The 17,642-nt window shown below is 42.1% G+C and overlaps 1 protein-coding gene across 2 annotated transcripts in view; it reads right to left on the bottom strand.

Annotated features, from left to right (window-relative positions):
- LOC141085775 (regulator of G-protein signaling 8-like) overlaps positions 1-17,357 on the bottom strand; it is a 50,560-nt gene extending 33,203 nt beyond the window's left edge. For both annotated transcript variants that reach the window (XM_073571340.1, XM_073571341.1), the window contains exon 1: positions 16,999-17,357. In XM_073571340.1, coding sequence (XP_073427441.1) covers positions 16,999-17,126 — 128 coding nt within the window. In that variant the 5' untranslated portion in view covers positions 17,127-17,357. The remainder of the gene's footprint in view (positions 1-16,998) is intronic.
- Between the last annotated feature and the right edge of the window lie 285 nt (positions 17,358-17,642).

Raw genomic sequence — 17,642 nt, 5'->3', positions numbered from 1 at the left:
CAACTGGCTGCAAGTGTGATTTAGTTATTGCCAACACCTGTTAGGTGCCACAGGTAAGTTACAGGTGCTGTTAATTACACAAATTAGAGAAGCATCACATGATTTTGTCCACCCTCTTTTTTATGTTTGGTGTGGAATTATATCCAATTTGGCTTTAGGACAATTCTTTTTGTGTTTTTTCATTTAAGACAAATTAAATGAAGATAATAATACCAAAGAATTTGTGTTTGCAATCATTTTCAGGAAGAAACTGAGTATTATCTGACAGAATTGCAGGGGTGTCAATACTTTTGGCCACAACTGTATAACGTGCGGATAGCTGGAAGTCCCACCACTAGGCCCATACCAATTCCAAGAACATGGCCCTCATGTGCATCATTTGAATGCGGCGATGACAGAACTTGCACAGCTTGGGATAGGCAGTTATAGAAATCAGAACCCAACGTTGGGTCTCCATCGATCTGAGGAGCATAACTCAGAAGAGCTCGGATTTAATGCAGCCATGGAAGCTCATAATCATGAGGCTCCAATTAAAAATGGCTTTTCAGGGTTTTATTCTTGAGATTGTTTTGGACCCAGTGGTGGGATTCCCAGAGACCATCAAGTTATCATATATTCTGTTTTTAGGTATTTACTTGCTAAGTTGGAAAAAAAAGCCTTTTACCAAAAAGAATTTTTGACTGCATGTGAACTTTTACCCTTCCTTCCTTCATTTCTGTCCTACGTTTTCTCTTTCCTATTCCTTCGCATACGTTTTTCACATTTGAATTACCCCACAGCTTAGAATCTAATAGTACAAATGGGTAATGTTTCTCTGATGATTGTGATGTCAGGATGTAGTAATTGTGGTGATGTATGATTCTCTATTGTCTTACTACATCCTTTATTGTTTATGATGTTTTATTCATGTGTAATCGAGCTGTTAATTTCTCTTAATAAAAAAACATGACTTTACTCCTAACCTACTGGGATGCTAGGATTTGATTCTTGTTTCCCCTACATAATTTCCATGATCCCTGGGGTGCTGCGCTGAACCCTTGTTTGTAGGACTTGTGCAAGGGTGGGTTGGGGGGTGCAGATCTGTACTGGGTCTCATTACCCTTTGAAGTAACTTATGCTGTCCACCTAGGCTTGTCTTTCTCTTTCTAGGCTGTTTGGTACCTACGCCCTAGTTACTCTTAGTCCAATGATTGTATCATGCCATTAAAATTTGGGCACATATGTGTAATCCCAAGCACCGGTTCCAGTTCCACGTGTGCAATATTAGACTTTGCCAAAAACAAGGTTTTGTAACATTTTTATCATTAAGAAAGTATTTTGAGGGATTGGCCCTTATACAGTATATTGGAAGAATGGTCACACATGCTCACTGACACTTCATTCACAAAGAGAACTTCCAGGTCATTGGTTTTCTCAGCCATCACAAATATACGGTATCTTTCCCCCGGATAGGTGGTAAATGTTACTTATGGCACAATACAATCATTTTTACTAAAACTAATGATTGAAATGTGCTTAGCATTTTTACCACCTTTTCTGATAAAATACTGCTGTAAAAACTCTTTTGAATACACCTAATTCCAACTTTGAAGTTATGAAATTCTTCATTAAAAACAACAACAACAATGCACAATAGGAACCCGGATTAGTGGAAGAAGATTAAGAAAATATGTAACTACAAAGCTATTTTACATATCTATTAGAATAACCTAACATGTAGGGACGGGCAGACACCTGGATGTTCGGGTCCGGCGGGTTCGGCCGAACAGTTACAAAAAGTTCGGGTTCAGGTACTAGAGCAATACCCAGATCCGAGCTCGGACCCCATTCACTTGAATGGGGGTCCCGAACATTCAATGTTTGCTGTGCTGTCATGTGCATGACAGCGCGGAAACACCGATTCTGATCAGTGGAGAAATCATCACTGCCAGTCAGAAAGCCAAGGTTCCCACGCTGTCAAAAGACAGCGAGAGCACTCAACTGTGATTGAAGGTATAAAGTTTACCTCTAGTCACTGGTGTCAGCTGATGGGACAACAGCTCCCATCATCCAACACCTGCTGCCGCTGATAACGGTGAGAGTAGGAGTGACGGATGGGAACATTCATCAGCCGCTCCTGCGCTGTAAATAAATAATTTAAAAAAAAAACAGAGTGGGTTCCCCTGTATTTTTGCTAATCAGCCAGACAAAACTCACAGCTGGGGGCTGCAACCTTCAGCTGTCTGCTTTAGCAAGGCTAGTTATCAAGAATAGAGGGGTCCCCACGCTGAATTTTCAATTATTTAAATAAATAATTTAAAAAAACGGTGTGGGGTCCCCCCATTTTTGACAACCAACCTTGCTAAAGCAGACAGCTGGGGGCTGGTATTTTCAGGCTGGTAAGGGGCCAAGGATATTGGATTGGCCCACCCCAACGTAAAAATAGCAGCCCGCAGCTGTCCAGAAAAGGCAAATCTACTAGATGCGCTAATTCTGGCACTTTGCTCGGCTCTTCCCACTTGCCCTGTATCGGTGGCAAGTGGGGCTCATATTTGTGGGGTTGATGTCACCTTTGTATTGTAAGGTGACAGCAAGCCCATGGCTTAGTAATGGAGAGGCATCTATATGACACCTATCCATTACTAATCCTACAGTTGTATGGTAAATAAAGACACAGCCAGAATAAAGTCCTTTATTTGAAATAACACTAAACACAGTTTTCCATTTTTATTTATACGCCTAATTCCAGCGAAGCCTTCGTTCTCCTGTAATAAAAGTAAAATAAAAACAATGTACCATACCTGTCCATCGTTCTGTCACACGCCATAATCCATGTCTGGGGGATTAACAGTTTTCAACTGATGTCCGTCCAGTCTGAAAGACACTGGTGACTGAATGGCTGCGAGCGCAGCCTCAGAGACCGGTGGTGACGTCATAGAGATTACGTCTGGTCACTGAGGCTCCATTCCCAGCCGGGTTGAACTGCCGTGACCTCGGTGACATCTCCACTAGCACTGTGAGAAAAACTCTCTATAGAGCCACCCCTCTCAAAGCATCATGCATTCATACAGCCTTCACCCCACAGTATGATGCCCCCATTCTCCCAGTGATCTGAGGATGCAGATATAGGTGAAATTGGCATATACCTTGGACCACCTGGGACAGCTCTCTAAATTTGGATCTGTCCCACTGGGTCCTAGATGGCTGGGAAGTTCAGACAAATACAACTTTTTGATACTCATTGCAGTTTCCACCTCTAGCAATAAAATGAATGGAAATCTCCCAGCAAAAGCTGAGCAATCCTTGTTAGGAGATGTATGAGGACTTGGCCTTGCCACAAAGCATCATTGTCATTAATAATATAACTATTTACTGCCCCTTAGGCACTGTTTCAACATGGCTACATCTATGTCTAAGTCCTGAACGGCTGAAAGTGCTCTATGTTGAACAATTACTGCTTTCATTAACATATTCCAAGATGACATCCAATATTCCAGTCCACAAATGATATTTCACAGATGTGTTAAAGGGTTTCCTTAAGGAATAGGAAAGAATTAATAACTAAAGAAGATGCAATTATAAATACATGTTAATTCTGTAGTTTTGATGTATGTGCACATGTGCAGTACAAAGCTCTGCCTTTCCTTTTATGTGTAGGGCGATTTACTGAATATACCAGTAAGACAAGTCTGCTCACACTGCTGACTTCCCTGTCTTTCTGAAACAACATTAGAGATATCAGGTTGCTTAGGAAAGAAGAGACCACTCACACTGCTATCCACCCTGTCTTTCTGATCAAATACTGAATGTGACAACACAGCATTTCCTCTTAATTATGCCAGACGTAAATTGAGCAGGCCTAGGATCATAAATTGTTGTCTGAAGTATTGACTCTTGTTGTAGGACGAATATTTACCCCTAATATTACCTCCTACAGTTTTTTTCTGTTATCTTTGCAAAACAGTAATGCATAGCCACTAAACAATGATGTTTACTGATATGCTGATTACATACATTGTCCATGCCAGCCAGTTTGTTTGCATTCCAAACACAGGCAAAAAAAACTATGCAAAGATTGCATAAACAAACAATGCAGGTTGGCCTTATTCACATCTCTTTCTGACCTCTGGATGCTGGATGAAGGTCAGTTGTGAACTATATAAAGAGACTTTTTCTTCTGGTCCATGTGACTCTACAGAATATCAGCTTAGGGGACCACGGCCCTGGCTGAAAGAACACAGGACTGCTTCACTAACCATCATCTTAAAAGAATCCCGGTTGGGAAATTCAGGTCACCTGGCCACTTACCTCACTTCTCTCAGTTAGCTTCCTAAGCTTGTCATCACCTACTCTCTGTGGGGGCCCATCAAAATCGGAGAGCCACTTGTGGGGGTATTTGGCACTGCATGCAGCTCTAATCCTGGTGAGTCAGCGGAAGGGTGAGACTCTATTTTGCACCATCTTGGGTATTTGCAGGGACTGTTCTATATGCTATTGTGCGTTTGTGGTTCAATATATTATTGCCACACTGTTTTACCCTCACCTTGTGTTGTCTGAGTAGTGCTCTGCCCACAAGGAGAGAGTGAAGGCGTTCAGTGGTATGAGCCTTGGTCCATGCAGTCTTTATAAAGATAGCAGGGCCAACGGATGAGAGCACCCACTGACCCCCATGTCTCCACACTGGAGATACCAAGTGTGCTAATGTAAGAAGAGGCTGCTCACACTGCTGTCTACCCTGTCTATCTGATCTAATACTGGAGATTTCAGGGTACTAAGGTAAGAAGAGGTCACTCACACTGCTGTTTACTCCATCTATCTGATCCAACAGTGGAGATACAAGAGTGCTAAGATCAGAAGAAGCTGGTAAAACTGCTATCCACCCTATCTATATGATCTAATACTGTTAATGCAGTATTTCTGAGGTAAGAAGAGGCTGCTTACACTGCTGATCACCTTGTCTATCTGATCTAATACTAGAGATACAGGGGTTCTAAGGTAAGAAGAGGCCGCCAGCACAGCTGTCCACCATGTCTGTCTGAACGAATACTGGAAATACCAGATGTGCTGAAATAAGAAGAGGATGATCACACTGCTGACTACCATGTTTAGTCTAACTGATCTAATACTGGAGATGCCAGGGGGGCTAAGGTAAGAAGAGGCTGCTCACACTGCTGTCCACCCTGTACATCTGATCTAATACTGGAGATACCAGGGGTGCTAAGGTAAGAAAAGGCTACTCATACTGCTGTCTACTCTGTCCATCTGATCCAACAGTGAAGATACAAAAGTGCTTGGGTAAGAAGAGGCTGATCACACTGCTGTCTACCATGTCTAACTGATCTAATACTGGAAATACCAGAGGTTCTGAAATAAGAAGAGGCTGATCCCTCTGCTGTCTACCATGTCTAACTGATCTATTACTTGCGATACCAGGGGTGCTTACTTAAGAAGAGGCTGCTCACACTGCTGTCCACCCTGTACATCTGATCTAATACTGGAGATACCAGGGGTGCTAAAGTAAGAGGAGGCTGCTCACATTGCTGTCTATTCTGTCCATCTGATCCAACAGTGGAGATACAAGAGTGCTGAGGTAAGAAGAGGCTGATCACACTGCTGTCTACCATGTCTAACTGATGTATTACTGGAAATATCAGAGGTGCTGAAATAAGAAGAGGCTGCTCACATTGCTTTCCACCCTGTACATCTGATGTAATACTGGCGATACCAGGGGTGCTAAGTTATGAGGAGGCTGCTCATACTGCTGTCTACTCTGTCCATCTGATCCAACAGTGGAGATACAAGAGTGCTGAGATAAGACGAGGCCGCTCACACTGCTGTCCAACATGTCTATCTGAATGACTGCTGTGACCTGGAGATAACCTGTACCCCACACTGTCATGCTATCTCCAGGTCACAGCAGCAGAGCTTACTAATACATATGCTCACAGACATGTGTTATGATTAGGTCACTGAGGAGGATAGCCGGGTAACAAGCTAGGCAACCAGAAAACCAGAAAGGTTGGTAACTAAGCGGATTGCAGACCCCTAAACTAACAACACAACTAGAATTAGCCATGGGACGTACCTAAGATGCCCTAGATGCCTCGGCACAGCCAAAGAGTTAACTAAGCCTAAAGCAAGAAAGGGGAAAGCTAAACTGCCCCGGACTAGAACCCCAAAGGAATAGATAGCCCCCAAACATATATTGCCGGTGAGACAAGATGAGGCACAAACACAGGCAGAAAATAGAGTAAGCAAATGATGGGGCCCAAACTGTCTAGATAGAACAGAACAGAAAAGATACTGTCTGCAATCACACAAAAAACCCTAAGAAAAAAATCCAACACGTCTGATATGCAAAAATACTCAGCCCATACGACCTCTCCCCCACTAGATCTGCATTCTGGTGTGAACTGAAAGCAAAACAAAAGATACTGATATAACAGGGGACTAGCAATACTGAACAGACTGACATAAGCTGTAGCATATGAAACAAGGTCCAGCACTGGTCCCAGCAGGGAATAATGCTGAACCCACACAGCAAAGCAGAGAGCAGAGAAAGACAAAAACTGGATCAAATGCAAAAAGATTCCAGCAAACAAATAACTTATCTGAACGATGCAGGACCAAACAGGGGGCAAGCGGACTTCAAAATGCACAGGAAGAAAACCAAATCACCAGCAGCAACTGAGGGAAGCTTGCTGATTTAAATCTTCCCAGTCTGTAACACCTGACCTCCAGTCATCATCTTCAGGTGATTGACTTCTGTCAACCCGAACAGCTCCATTACAAGCAGCAACCACCAGAGGGAGCCCAAACTCAGAAGTCAGGTCAAAGTGTTCACAACAGACATGTGTCCTACTAACATTGTAGGACAGCCTTCTGTTAGATGTACAAGATTGAATAACAAGTGATTTGCTATTTAAATGCACTTAGAAATGTATTTATAATGACATTTGGTTGTTTTATTTAAAGCAAAATCAGAGCTATAAAATAGTCGCTTGACAGAAAGTTGAAGGCAAATTGCACATGTTTTTGTTATGAAACTTTTCAGAGAACTGCTGTCATGTGACACATTTCAGCATGTAGCCCCAGCCTTACTGACTTTTTTCATCAACTCAATCAAAAAGCAATAACATTTTTACTTTTTCCATCAGTATAGCTGGATGAAGGCTTGTTTATTGCAAGACTAGCTGTATTTTTTGTTAGCATGGCTCCACACATTGAATAGTGGCTGTGAATGGTACTGCAGTTCTTCCTACTCAGTATGGAGGCACTTGATGGCGGACATGCCGTGCATAAACAATGGCCAGTACCTCAAAGACTAACACTCGGGTATAAGTCCAAATAATGAAATATTATAAACCACTTGTATATCTGACAAACACAATCTATAAAAAATACACACAGAGTCACTCTATTTTTAATTACTAAATTAAGGACTAGACAAATAGCAGTTTTTGCCTACCAGTACCAAACATTTGTCCTACAAATCACAGAATAGAAGTCGCTGGCATGTAGACAATGGGGGGGACCAAATAAATGACAATTTACTGGTAAAGTAGGTTAAGTCTCCAATATTGAATTGCAGGAAATATAGTAATTCTGCATCATCAGGATTTTCAATGATTCAGTGTTTTGTCGCCATAGAAGTCAAATCCCACATTCCACATCTAGAGCATTTCCAGGAAGGATCTCGTTCAGTCATTATTGCGGTGGTAAAGCAGGAAATGCATTCTTTACTGGAGAAACAATATATACAATTAAGTACTTAAAGAAGGTAGGAGTAATGGTGGGAGAATATCTTATTCTCCAAATAAAAGAGAAAAAAATGTAGGTTGATAAATAAAACTCATTTGGAGATGCATCAATAGTATTTTTCCCAAGGGCGACAGAACAGGTAATAAAGGAAGGAAAAACATGATTTATTAATGTGTTTCACCAAGACAAGTCACAAGGCCAAAAATGGAGTTGCAAAACTGTGCCAATTTGCAGTAAAACTGAAAGGGTTTTGACATTCACAACCTAAAATTAATTCACAATCTGATATTATCCTTAAAGGGTTATTAAAAAAAATCAAGTTATGCCATATCCAATGGGGATCCATCCACTGAGAACCCCCCAAATGATTGAGTCTTTGGTAGCCAGAGAATGGGGATCTGCGGCCCCTTCCTGAATGGAGTGCTCATGCTTGGTCTCCTCTCCTGGGACGGCTGGAAATAGCCAGGTGCTATATTCGTCAGTCCCAAAAACAATTAACGGAATTCATGGATAGTTTATGCACCTCAACGCCATTCAGGAAGGGACAGCACACACCCATTCTGAGATTTCCAAATCTCAGGATTTCTGGGGGTTCCAGTGACCAGCAAGTTATCCTTTATACAATGGATGGGGAATAACTTGATTTTTTGAGGAGAATAATCCTCTAACAGTTTATGCGCTAAATATTTATGGCCAGCATGCCCTATGGCTTAGTTTGAGGTAGCCACCATCTAAGGCTGTAATATCTTCCATTTCCTGTTGTTTTTTGAGCATTTTTTCAACTAAGCTCATACATTCTGGTAATTTTTTCATAGTTACAATTGGTATTCACACCACAGTATTCCTGGAAAATGAAAATGAAAAAGGGATCAACAAGTATCATCTAGAAAACTGCTCCTACTGCCTGTAATAAAGTTCCGGGCAGTGATGACCCATAGAAGAACCAGTATTGGAACGGTCTACCAGAAGACACCTGTGGATACGTCCATAAGAGTAGGACAACGTGGAGAAGTAGGGACTCCCTCTACATGGAAGACCTGGGGTCTATTTTTTAAGAATTTCCTCCTCTTGTAGACCTGCGACATCCATTTATTTCATGGAATAGGGGAACAATATGGCTGTATCTTCCATTGCCGACTACGGCAGATCGAGAGTGAGAGAAGGACCAGCCGCAATCGGCTGAACGCTGAACCGGCAGCATTTTGAAAAGAGGATATCTTCATGACACCCTTTGTTTCAAATAGTAAATTTTCACCTGGTGACAATAATTGTTTTTGAGAACAGCAAATAACACATATGAGAGCCATCAGACTATACTAATTACATATAATGGCTTAAACTAAATTTGATTTTTAGCTAATATTTATTATACTGAACCAAATCATACAATGGAGATTTACAATCACGCATTGTCCTAAGTAATATCCAGCTGACACCACTCCTAAAAATTCAGGCACACCTTACATAGCTGTAGGCTATACACTGATTCTGATGACATCTTCCTCCTGACTCCCCCATACACATGAACACTCCGTCTGACTGAGCATGCATCAGTTTTTTTATGGGTAGACGGGAGGAAGCCTCTGTTGGTGACTGATTTTCGGAGAGATCAGGCAGTGAAAGTCAATAAGTCCAATCCTTTTTCCCCTTATGCAATTCGAGTGAAGTCAGGATAACCCCTCATACATATTACATAGTCAAACCAGCTGAAATTGAAATTTTTTGTCCAACTTAAGCGTTTTTCAGTTTTCATTAACCCCACCCCCGCCCCTAAGCAGTGCTTCAACCAATCAGTGTGCTCAGTGGGTCTAAGAGGCTCAACTACTCGACCAGAGCCGCTTATCTCACTGATTGGCTGCAGCGTTATCATCAGCACTTTAGACAATAACAGCAGCGGAGACTCAATTCTTGAGTGCTGTAGCTAAGTATGGGCTTACCCTGATTGTGGTGCCTGCAGTCTGAGTGACTGGCCTATGGCCCAAATGATTGATTTGCCCCTGGTTAAAATTATCCGACATAAAAAGTGCGCTAACTTGTAGTCAATGATCTTGTGGTAGAGGGCATGCAGTGTTTTTGCAGCATTTTTTTTCAGTAATCTCATACACACGCCTGTTTTTCTTCCCCCTCTCTGAATATGAGAACTGCAGCTTCTTTTTAAATCTGCAGCATGTCAATTCTTTCAGCACCTTTTGACCTATAGAAAGCGATCAGAAAGTGAAAAAATGCTGCAAAAATAACTTTTTTGCAGCATTTTTTCACAGTATTTTTTTGGGGGAGGGGGGTTGGATTACGTGTGTGCCTTGTCTACAGTACTTTACTCACCAAAAATGCTTAAAAACACAACAAAAACGTTTGTTACAGTTTTGAAGCATTTTTGAGTAATAAAACTAACTTTATTAAATATGTACTGTAGACAAAGCACACATTTAAGGCAACCCTCCACCCAAAAAAAAAAATACTGCAAAAAAGCCGCAAAATGGTTGTTTTGAATGCACCATTTTTACTGCCAAGAGGATAGATTTTGTCTGCAGGGAACCACAGAGTTGTTTTACAGAGTATGCACATTACATTCTGAACTCGCCTGTTATTATTATCACATCCGAACGTATCGTCAATATGGACTAATTAGCTATTTACGAGTTAAACCAAAAAAAGCGATTGTTTAAGCCAGTAATCTGCTCCAATATCAGCTACACGTGGGATTACCAGACTTGATGGTTTGGTTCCAATGTCATTTCAGGACATTGGGCAATGACCTATTTCCACTGATAGACATGTTGTTGTTACTAATGTTCTAGGTACATCTAGCAATCGTTTACGTTTTAAATAAAAAAAGGTCAAAAATACAAAAATATTTACTTTTTAATAGTTACAACAAGTGTCTATACAATATGCCACTATTTCTCTTTGAAAGTAACTTCTACGAAAAGGGTGAATGCATGCCGAAACGGAAGTAAAACATTCCAGGTATTAAATGTATAGCAGAACCAAATTGTGAGCGTTATTCAAGCATTACTTTATTAAAGGGGTTTTCTACTTTAAGAAAAAGTCCCCCAACGCTTTTATGCTAAAAAAAATAATAATAAACATAGCAACTACTCAGATGGCACAAGCTTCTGAGCTCAGTGATTGTCTGCAGCGGTGATGTGCACTGTAGATAGAACGTCACCACTGCAGGCAAAACACAGAGACTAGATCCGGGGAAGGTGAGTACCTGCTTTTTTTTTTTCCATTTGACAAATATGAAAGAGATTGGGGTCCACTTTTCTTAAAGTGAAAAACCCACTTTAAATAGTTTTTTTTTTCTTTGCATTATGAAAAGAAAAACCCCCAGAATTTTCTATTAAGCTACGTTCCCACGATTTTTGGTGAGTTTTTGATGCTGTTCATTTAAAAAAAAAAATGCAAGTAACCTATCTTACTTAATGGGTGCAGAAAGATTCATCAAAGAGCTCATAGTAGGAACTTAGGCTAGTTTCACACTTGCTTTTTTTTGCAGCGCGTTTTTCCAGCAAAAAAACGCATTGAAAAAACGCATACAAAAGCATACAACTGCTGCGTTTTTTTCAAGCATTTTTATGAGCATGCATGAAAAAAACGCAGCGTTTTTATGCGTTTGTATGCGTTTTTAGTGCGTTTTTACCGCGTTTGCGTTTTTTCCAAACATTAGGTGGCCCCTCACACTAACCCAAACCATGACTTTACTAACCCTAACCCTAACCCTGACCCTAACCCTAACCCTGACCCTAACCCTAACCCTTAACCAAACCATACCCTAACCCTAACCCTGACCCTAACCCTAACCCTAACCCTGACCCTAAACCTAACCCTAACCCTTAACCAAACCATACCCTGATCCTAACCCTAACCTTGACCCTGACCCTAACCCTAACCCTGACCCTAACCCTAACCCTAACCCTGACCCTAACCCTAACCCTTAACCAAACCATACCCTAACCCTAACCCTAACCCTGACCCTAACCCTAACCCTAACCCTAACCTTTAACCAAACCATACCCTGATCCTAACCCTAACCCTGACCCTGACCCTAACCCTAACCCTAACCCTGACCCTAACCCTAACCCTAACCCTAACCCTTAACCAAACCATACCCTGATCCTAACCCTAACCTTGACCCTGACCCTAACCCTAACCCTAACCCTTAACCAAACCATACCCTAACCCTAACCCTGACCCTAACCCTGACCCTGACCCTAACCCTAACCCTAACCCTGACCCTAACCCTAACCCTAACCTTTAACCAAACCATACCCTGATCCTAACCCTAACCCTGACCCTGACCCTAACCCTAACCCTAACCCTGACCCTAACCCTAACCCTAACCCTAACCCTTAACCAAACCATACCCTGATCCTAACCCTAACCTTGACCCTGACCCTAACCCTAACCCTAACCCTTAACCAAACCATACCCTAACCCTAACCCTGACCCTAACCCTAACCCTGACCCTAACCCTGACCCTAACCCTAACCCTAACCCTTAACCAAACCATACCCTGATCCTAACCCTAACCCTGACCCTGACCCTACCCTAACCCTTAACCAAACCATACCCTGATCCTAACCCTAACCCTGACCCTGACCCTAACCCTAACCCTAAACCCCCTTAACTAACCCTAACTCTAACCCAAACCCCTAAATTCCATTGTCTAAACTAATGGTAAAAAAAAAAACGCATGTGCAAAAAAACGCATACATAAGCATGCCAATGCGCACATATGCTCACCATAGACTTATAATGGGTGTCTTGCTGTAAAAAAACGCATTGCGCACGCATGCGTTTTTTTGAGGCAAGTCGGACGCCCAAAAAATGCAACAGGTTGCATTTTGTGCGCCCGAGCGCATACCGCAAAAAAACGCATGCGCGGAAAAACGCGTACAAACGCATGTGTATGCGCACATAAGCGCATCCCATGCAAAGTATAGGAAAAAAAAACGCATGCGCTATTTAGCGCTAAAATACCGTGAAAAAAAACGCAAATGTGAAACCAGCCTTAGCCTTTTAGTTTTATAATAAATAATGACTTGGTGTACAAGATCTCTGCTTGCTAATATTCAAAAGAAACCTTCAATTTTAGAACCCATTGGATATAAATGTGAAAATCAGGACATGTCTTGGAAAAACCAGAGAGCAGGTCATTTAACAACACAACTTTGATAACTGTACAAGCTGAGACTTGGTGTGATCATCTTATGACCAGGACAGATTTTTATCCTCTAGAAAATTATTACAATATCTATTGAATGAAAGCAAGCAGAGATTTTACAAACCATGAAAAACTGATACAGAAAGTAGAATGGAAAATAGACCGCCTTTTCATTACAAAAAGAAAGGCATGTCCTTCGTGAAAACAGAAAAATCTTTAAATGCGTTATTAGAATTGTGTTGGGGACATGATATTGTGGCCCTTACTAATATATAAGTATTATTACAGGGTCTCCTCCTTCCTCACATTCTGCACATCTCTCCTGTTCTCACAATGGCCGCTGATGGAGGAGCACGTGACCAGACCGGCCTATCAGTCTCCTCCAGTTGAAATACAGTGTGCACGGGAAAGCTGTCATTCAATTGGAGGAGGCTGATCACATGATAGTCACATGCTCCTCCATTAGCAGCCATTGTGAGATCAAGAGAGCTGTGCAGAATGTGAGGAAGGCGGTACTAAAAAAATGGAGGAGAACCTGTAATACTTATATATTAGTAAATTAAACAAAATCGTATCCCTAACACATCTTTTTTAAATAATATAATTGTGAACCCCTTTAAGTAGTTAAGAAGAGCTCTTCTTCTTTTAATAATTGAGTGGCTTCACTGTGAGTAACCAAAACAGAGTGCTAGAACCCTATACCTGTAGCCATATTACATGTACAGCAAAGTGTTGGGTCAGACCTGAGTGTGTACTATGTATGCACAAGGGATGCACAAAGGGTGGCTATAGCACCTGAGGGAGGCAGCCCCATGGCGAAACCTTCATGAAATGAACTACTAAGGAGCACAAAGGTGAAAGGGTGAAGCTAGTAAATGAATTATCTAGGTAAAAAAGAGCTGAATCCTTCATTACTGGAATGAGACATAGGGCCACTGTAGTAATATGCACCTAATTTATTAATAGGCGCACACCGCAGAATGGATTAGGCACATCTTACAACTGACGTACACTTACACCAGAAAGGTTACAACAGTCAGGACTGGAGTATATTTCTGGAGTAATTTACACAACTTTAGTAAAGTGCATTTTGATGAATTTGTCAGGAAGGGTTTTCCATAGCTGGTTGGGACTGGTGTAAAAATGCCAAAGGTCGCACCATTTTGCAACATTTCAGAATTTTTTATGCCACACAAAGGTGAAGCATGAATGCGGTTTCTTGACAGCGCATTTCAAGGTTTCCAAACATCTTCATAAGGACCAAACCAGAATCATCATTGTAGCTTGGTCTTGATTAAGAGGTTTGGAAACCTTGAAACGGGTTTGCAATCAACCGCATTCATGCTTCACCGTCGTGTGTGTGGTCATATCTTTGAATCTCGGTCAGCACAGACTCTGAACCACCATATTTCTCATTCATTCATCTCCTTGGTGGTCCTGCTGCAGCCTTTACATGCTTCTATTGGAGTTCTGACTGTCACAACTGTATCAGGTGAGCATCACTGCCTTGCGCCCTCATACGCCAAGAAGGGCTGCCGGAATATTCACTGCTCCCCATACCCAGGACTATGGGCGTGGGGAGCAGTGAACATTCATTATGTTTAATAGCAGGAACACGTGATCACCCAGCCACTGCAGGAAGCTAGCGGCTGCAGCTAACAGTGTGCCCGCTATTAAACAGAATGAATATTCACTGTTCCCCACGCCAATAGCCCCTACCACCTCTCGGGGCCGTCAGTGAATATAGGTGGGAGGGACTATGGGCTTGGGGAGCAGTGAATAATAATTTTCTTTAGCAGAGGGCACAGTGTTGGCCGCAGGCTTCGTCTTCCTGTGACCAGTTTCTCCACCACTGCCACCGCCCCCCATCTAAAGCCGGACTATAAAATAAGGTACTGTACATCTGGACTATAGTATGCACCCCCACTTTGCTTTAACATTTCGGAGGGAAAAAGTGTGTCTTATAGTCCAAAAAATTTGGTATATATTACACACTTACATAGCGCCCTTAATTTTCACAGTACTTTACAGACGTTATCATCACTGTACCCATTAGGGATCACAATCTAAATTGGTGGGGTAAGGAAACCAGTGCAAACACGGGAAGAACATACAAAATTCTTTCAGATGTTGTCCTTGGTGTAACACACTTTTTTCTACAATTAAAACCTACAATCTTTGCTCTTTTTTTCATTAATCATGACGGATGCATGAAATGGCAGGCTGGAATTACTTGTGGCCACCTCTGCGTCATCGTTTCCATGCGCCATTTCAGTAATACATCGTAGGGAAACTGATGGAGGAACTGATCCCATTGTTTGCAGTGGGATCGTTCTCACCTGTCCAGTGCAGGCGATTGCCTGGTGGTTTGACTCAATGTCTCATGTAACAGGGTCCGGCTGTTGACCAGCGCCTAGCAGTAAATGGTAAAAACGCCTAGATGATGCATTTTTATATCTGTTTTGCCATCAGTGCTGAACCTGAACCTGATGCAAGAGAGATATAGGTAAACCCAGCCCAATACCTACCATGACGTAAAATGAATTAAGTATTGCAAAAACGACAAAGAAATTAAAGGCCGGTGTTGGAGAACAGCTTCACATATGTCATAACAATAGGACAGATAATAAAGACCAATATATCCTAGACGTAAATGATAATGCAGAAATGTGACAATGAAGTAGAGAGAATAATACCGCTGCAAATCAAGGTTTTCTTTAGGCTAAACATCCCGACTAACGCTTCCATCTCCCCCCTATACTCTCTTGCTCTCGTCCCAGATGGCCATAGATAAGGGTCTCGGTGGCAGACGGAGGCTTTGTGATTTCACAGCTTGTGCCCTCAAATCTAATATTAATCTCTTTTGATTAACCCTTTCAATTATTAGAATTTTATGAAACCTTGGATGAGTGGTGGTCATCCTCGAGTCACAGTATAAATTCATTTTCGCCCCTTGAGTTCGGAGAAGTAGTAAAATATTTCAAAATTAACCCTTCTCCTCAATTGAATTCCAAAATTTCTTACTAGACATAGTGAATTAAATAACCTGTAGGTTACTAATTTCTACAAAGGAAAAATAATGAAATAATTTTGGGGGTTTGTTCTCCAAGAAATGTTACCGAGTGATATAAATCTGGCCAAAAAGAAGGCCGGACCCTCCGTCCCGTGAGTATTCTCCACTTCATCATTTGATTGCCACTTTATTGTAGCATCTCCCCCGAGTCGGCATTTAACAATTAAGATAGAATACATTGATTTGCTAACATGCTTTGCACATAATCCGGGGCATGAATTTCTAGGCACCAATCGATCCCGTCGGCTTTTCAGATTTTGCAGTAACTACACACATGAGACTACGAATTCCCACTTTGCGTCATCAACATCCTCACAATATCAATGTCAGGTCGCGTTGATGACTTTGTAAATGAGTCCCGTTCTCCGGTGACAGCACGTCATCCTTCTCGCTCTTACAAATGGCTGTTTTCCCTGCCAGTTTACTTTTTTTTTGTTCCCCTGCAGTATATGATAATGTCATGGAGCGAATACCGCAGAGCGTCCTTTGATGTAACCATTGTTGGAGATAGAACAGGCTCTTGTCAGCCGTGTTTCTCATTTCCCTGCCTGCTGCTGTCCCCGAAGAACGTCTCTTATGGATTGTATAGTCGACCAAGAACATTTATGGTCACGTCTTCCGAAGGCAATGCATGCAATGAGCATGATCACACGTATAGAAGGCAAAACAATGGATAATAATGAGCACGATGGGAGATCAAAAAATGCAAAAAAAATGACAAAACATTGGAGGAAGATAAGCTGAGTCCCTTTGACAATAATCCCCCCTCTCCCCGCATGACATTAACTAGCGCTGATGTATCATCACTTCTCGCTTCGATGCAGCACACACCATCATTTACATTGATTGCAGATCCTTTTATTCATTCACGCAGACTGTTCGGTTTAGGGAGTTGATGGAGGAGGTAACGGGGGAGATGTATTGTAACGTGAACGACATCAACAATGCGAGAGTTGGCACAAAAACAGGACGGGAAAAGTGAGTGGGTGGGTCGCTTGAAAAGGATGAGAATTCTTACCCCAGATTAGACCCACATGGCCTTGGCAGTTTTTCTGTTCCTTGACCCCCCAATGAAGAATCCATATCATCGGTTGAACGTGCCGGACAGCTCAAGCTGAGAGACCGAAGCTTGGTGCTTTGATGCATTATCCAGAGAGTGTAGACCCCCCACCTGATAAATAATCCCCCCTACACCAAGCCTCCTGCCCTCGTTTGTGCGATGGCTCAATCCTAGCCCTGGTAATCCACCCAAGGCGTCTGTTCAAGCAATGCAACACATGGTTTGATGGCTGCTTGGATGCTTTAGCATAGCCCTTGCCATCCCTTGCATTGACTGATGCTGAGCACTATTCTGCCTGCATGGGTACCAAAACACTAATAGTCACATGATGTCTGTTCTAAGCATAACCTCTCCGCCTCCCATACCCCTATTAACCATGCTCCAACAGTCCCAACCTCTGCAGTGAATGATGGAGCTCAGGAAGAGATCTAAGGATTATTAACCATCTCAGGAGAGTGCTCAAGGAGACGGCGGCCGAGCAGCAGAAGCATGACTTCAGATAATCATTGCAGACATATATAGAATGTCGCAGAAAAAGTGCGAGGGAAGGATTAAAAGCAGGAAAAACAGCTCCCATCCGGGGGATTAAATAGAAAATGTCA

Source organism: Dendrobates tinctorius, unplaced genomic scaffold (assembly GCF_039654945.1).
Source record: "Dendrobates tinctorius isolate UK_male_01 unplaced genomic scaffold, ASM3965494v1 ptg000029l, whole genome shotgun sequence".
In the NCBI taxonomy this organism is placed as follows: Eukaryota; Metazoa; Chordata; class Amphibia; order Anura; family Dendrobatidae; genus Dendrobates; species Dendrobates tinctorius.
Note: the sequence above shows the minus strand (reverse complement) of the source record. Positions and strands in the feature narration are given on the sequence as shown.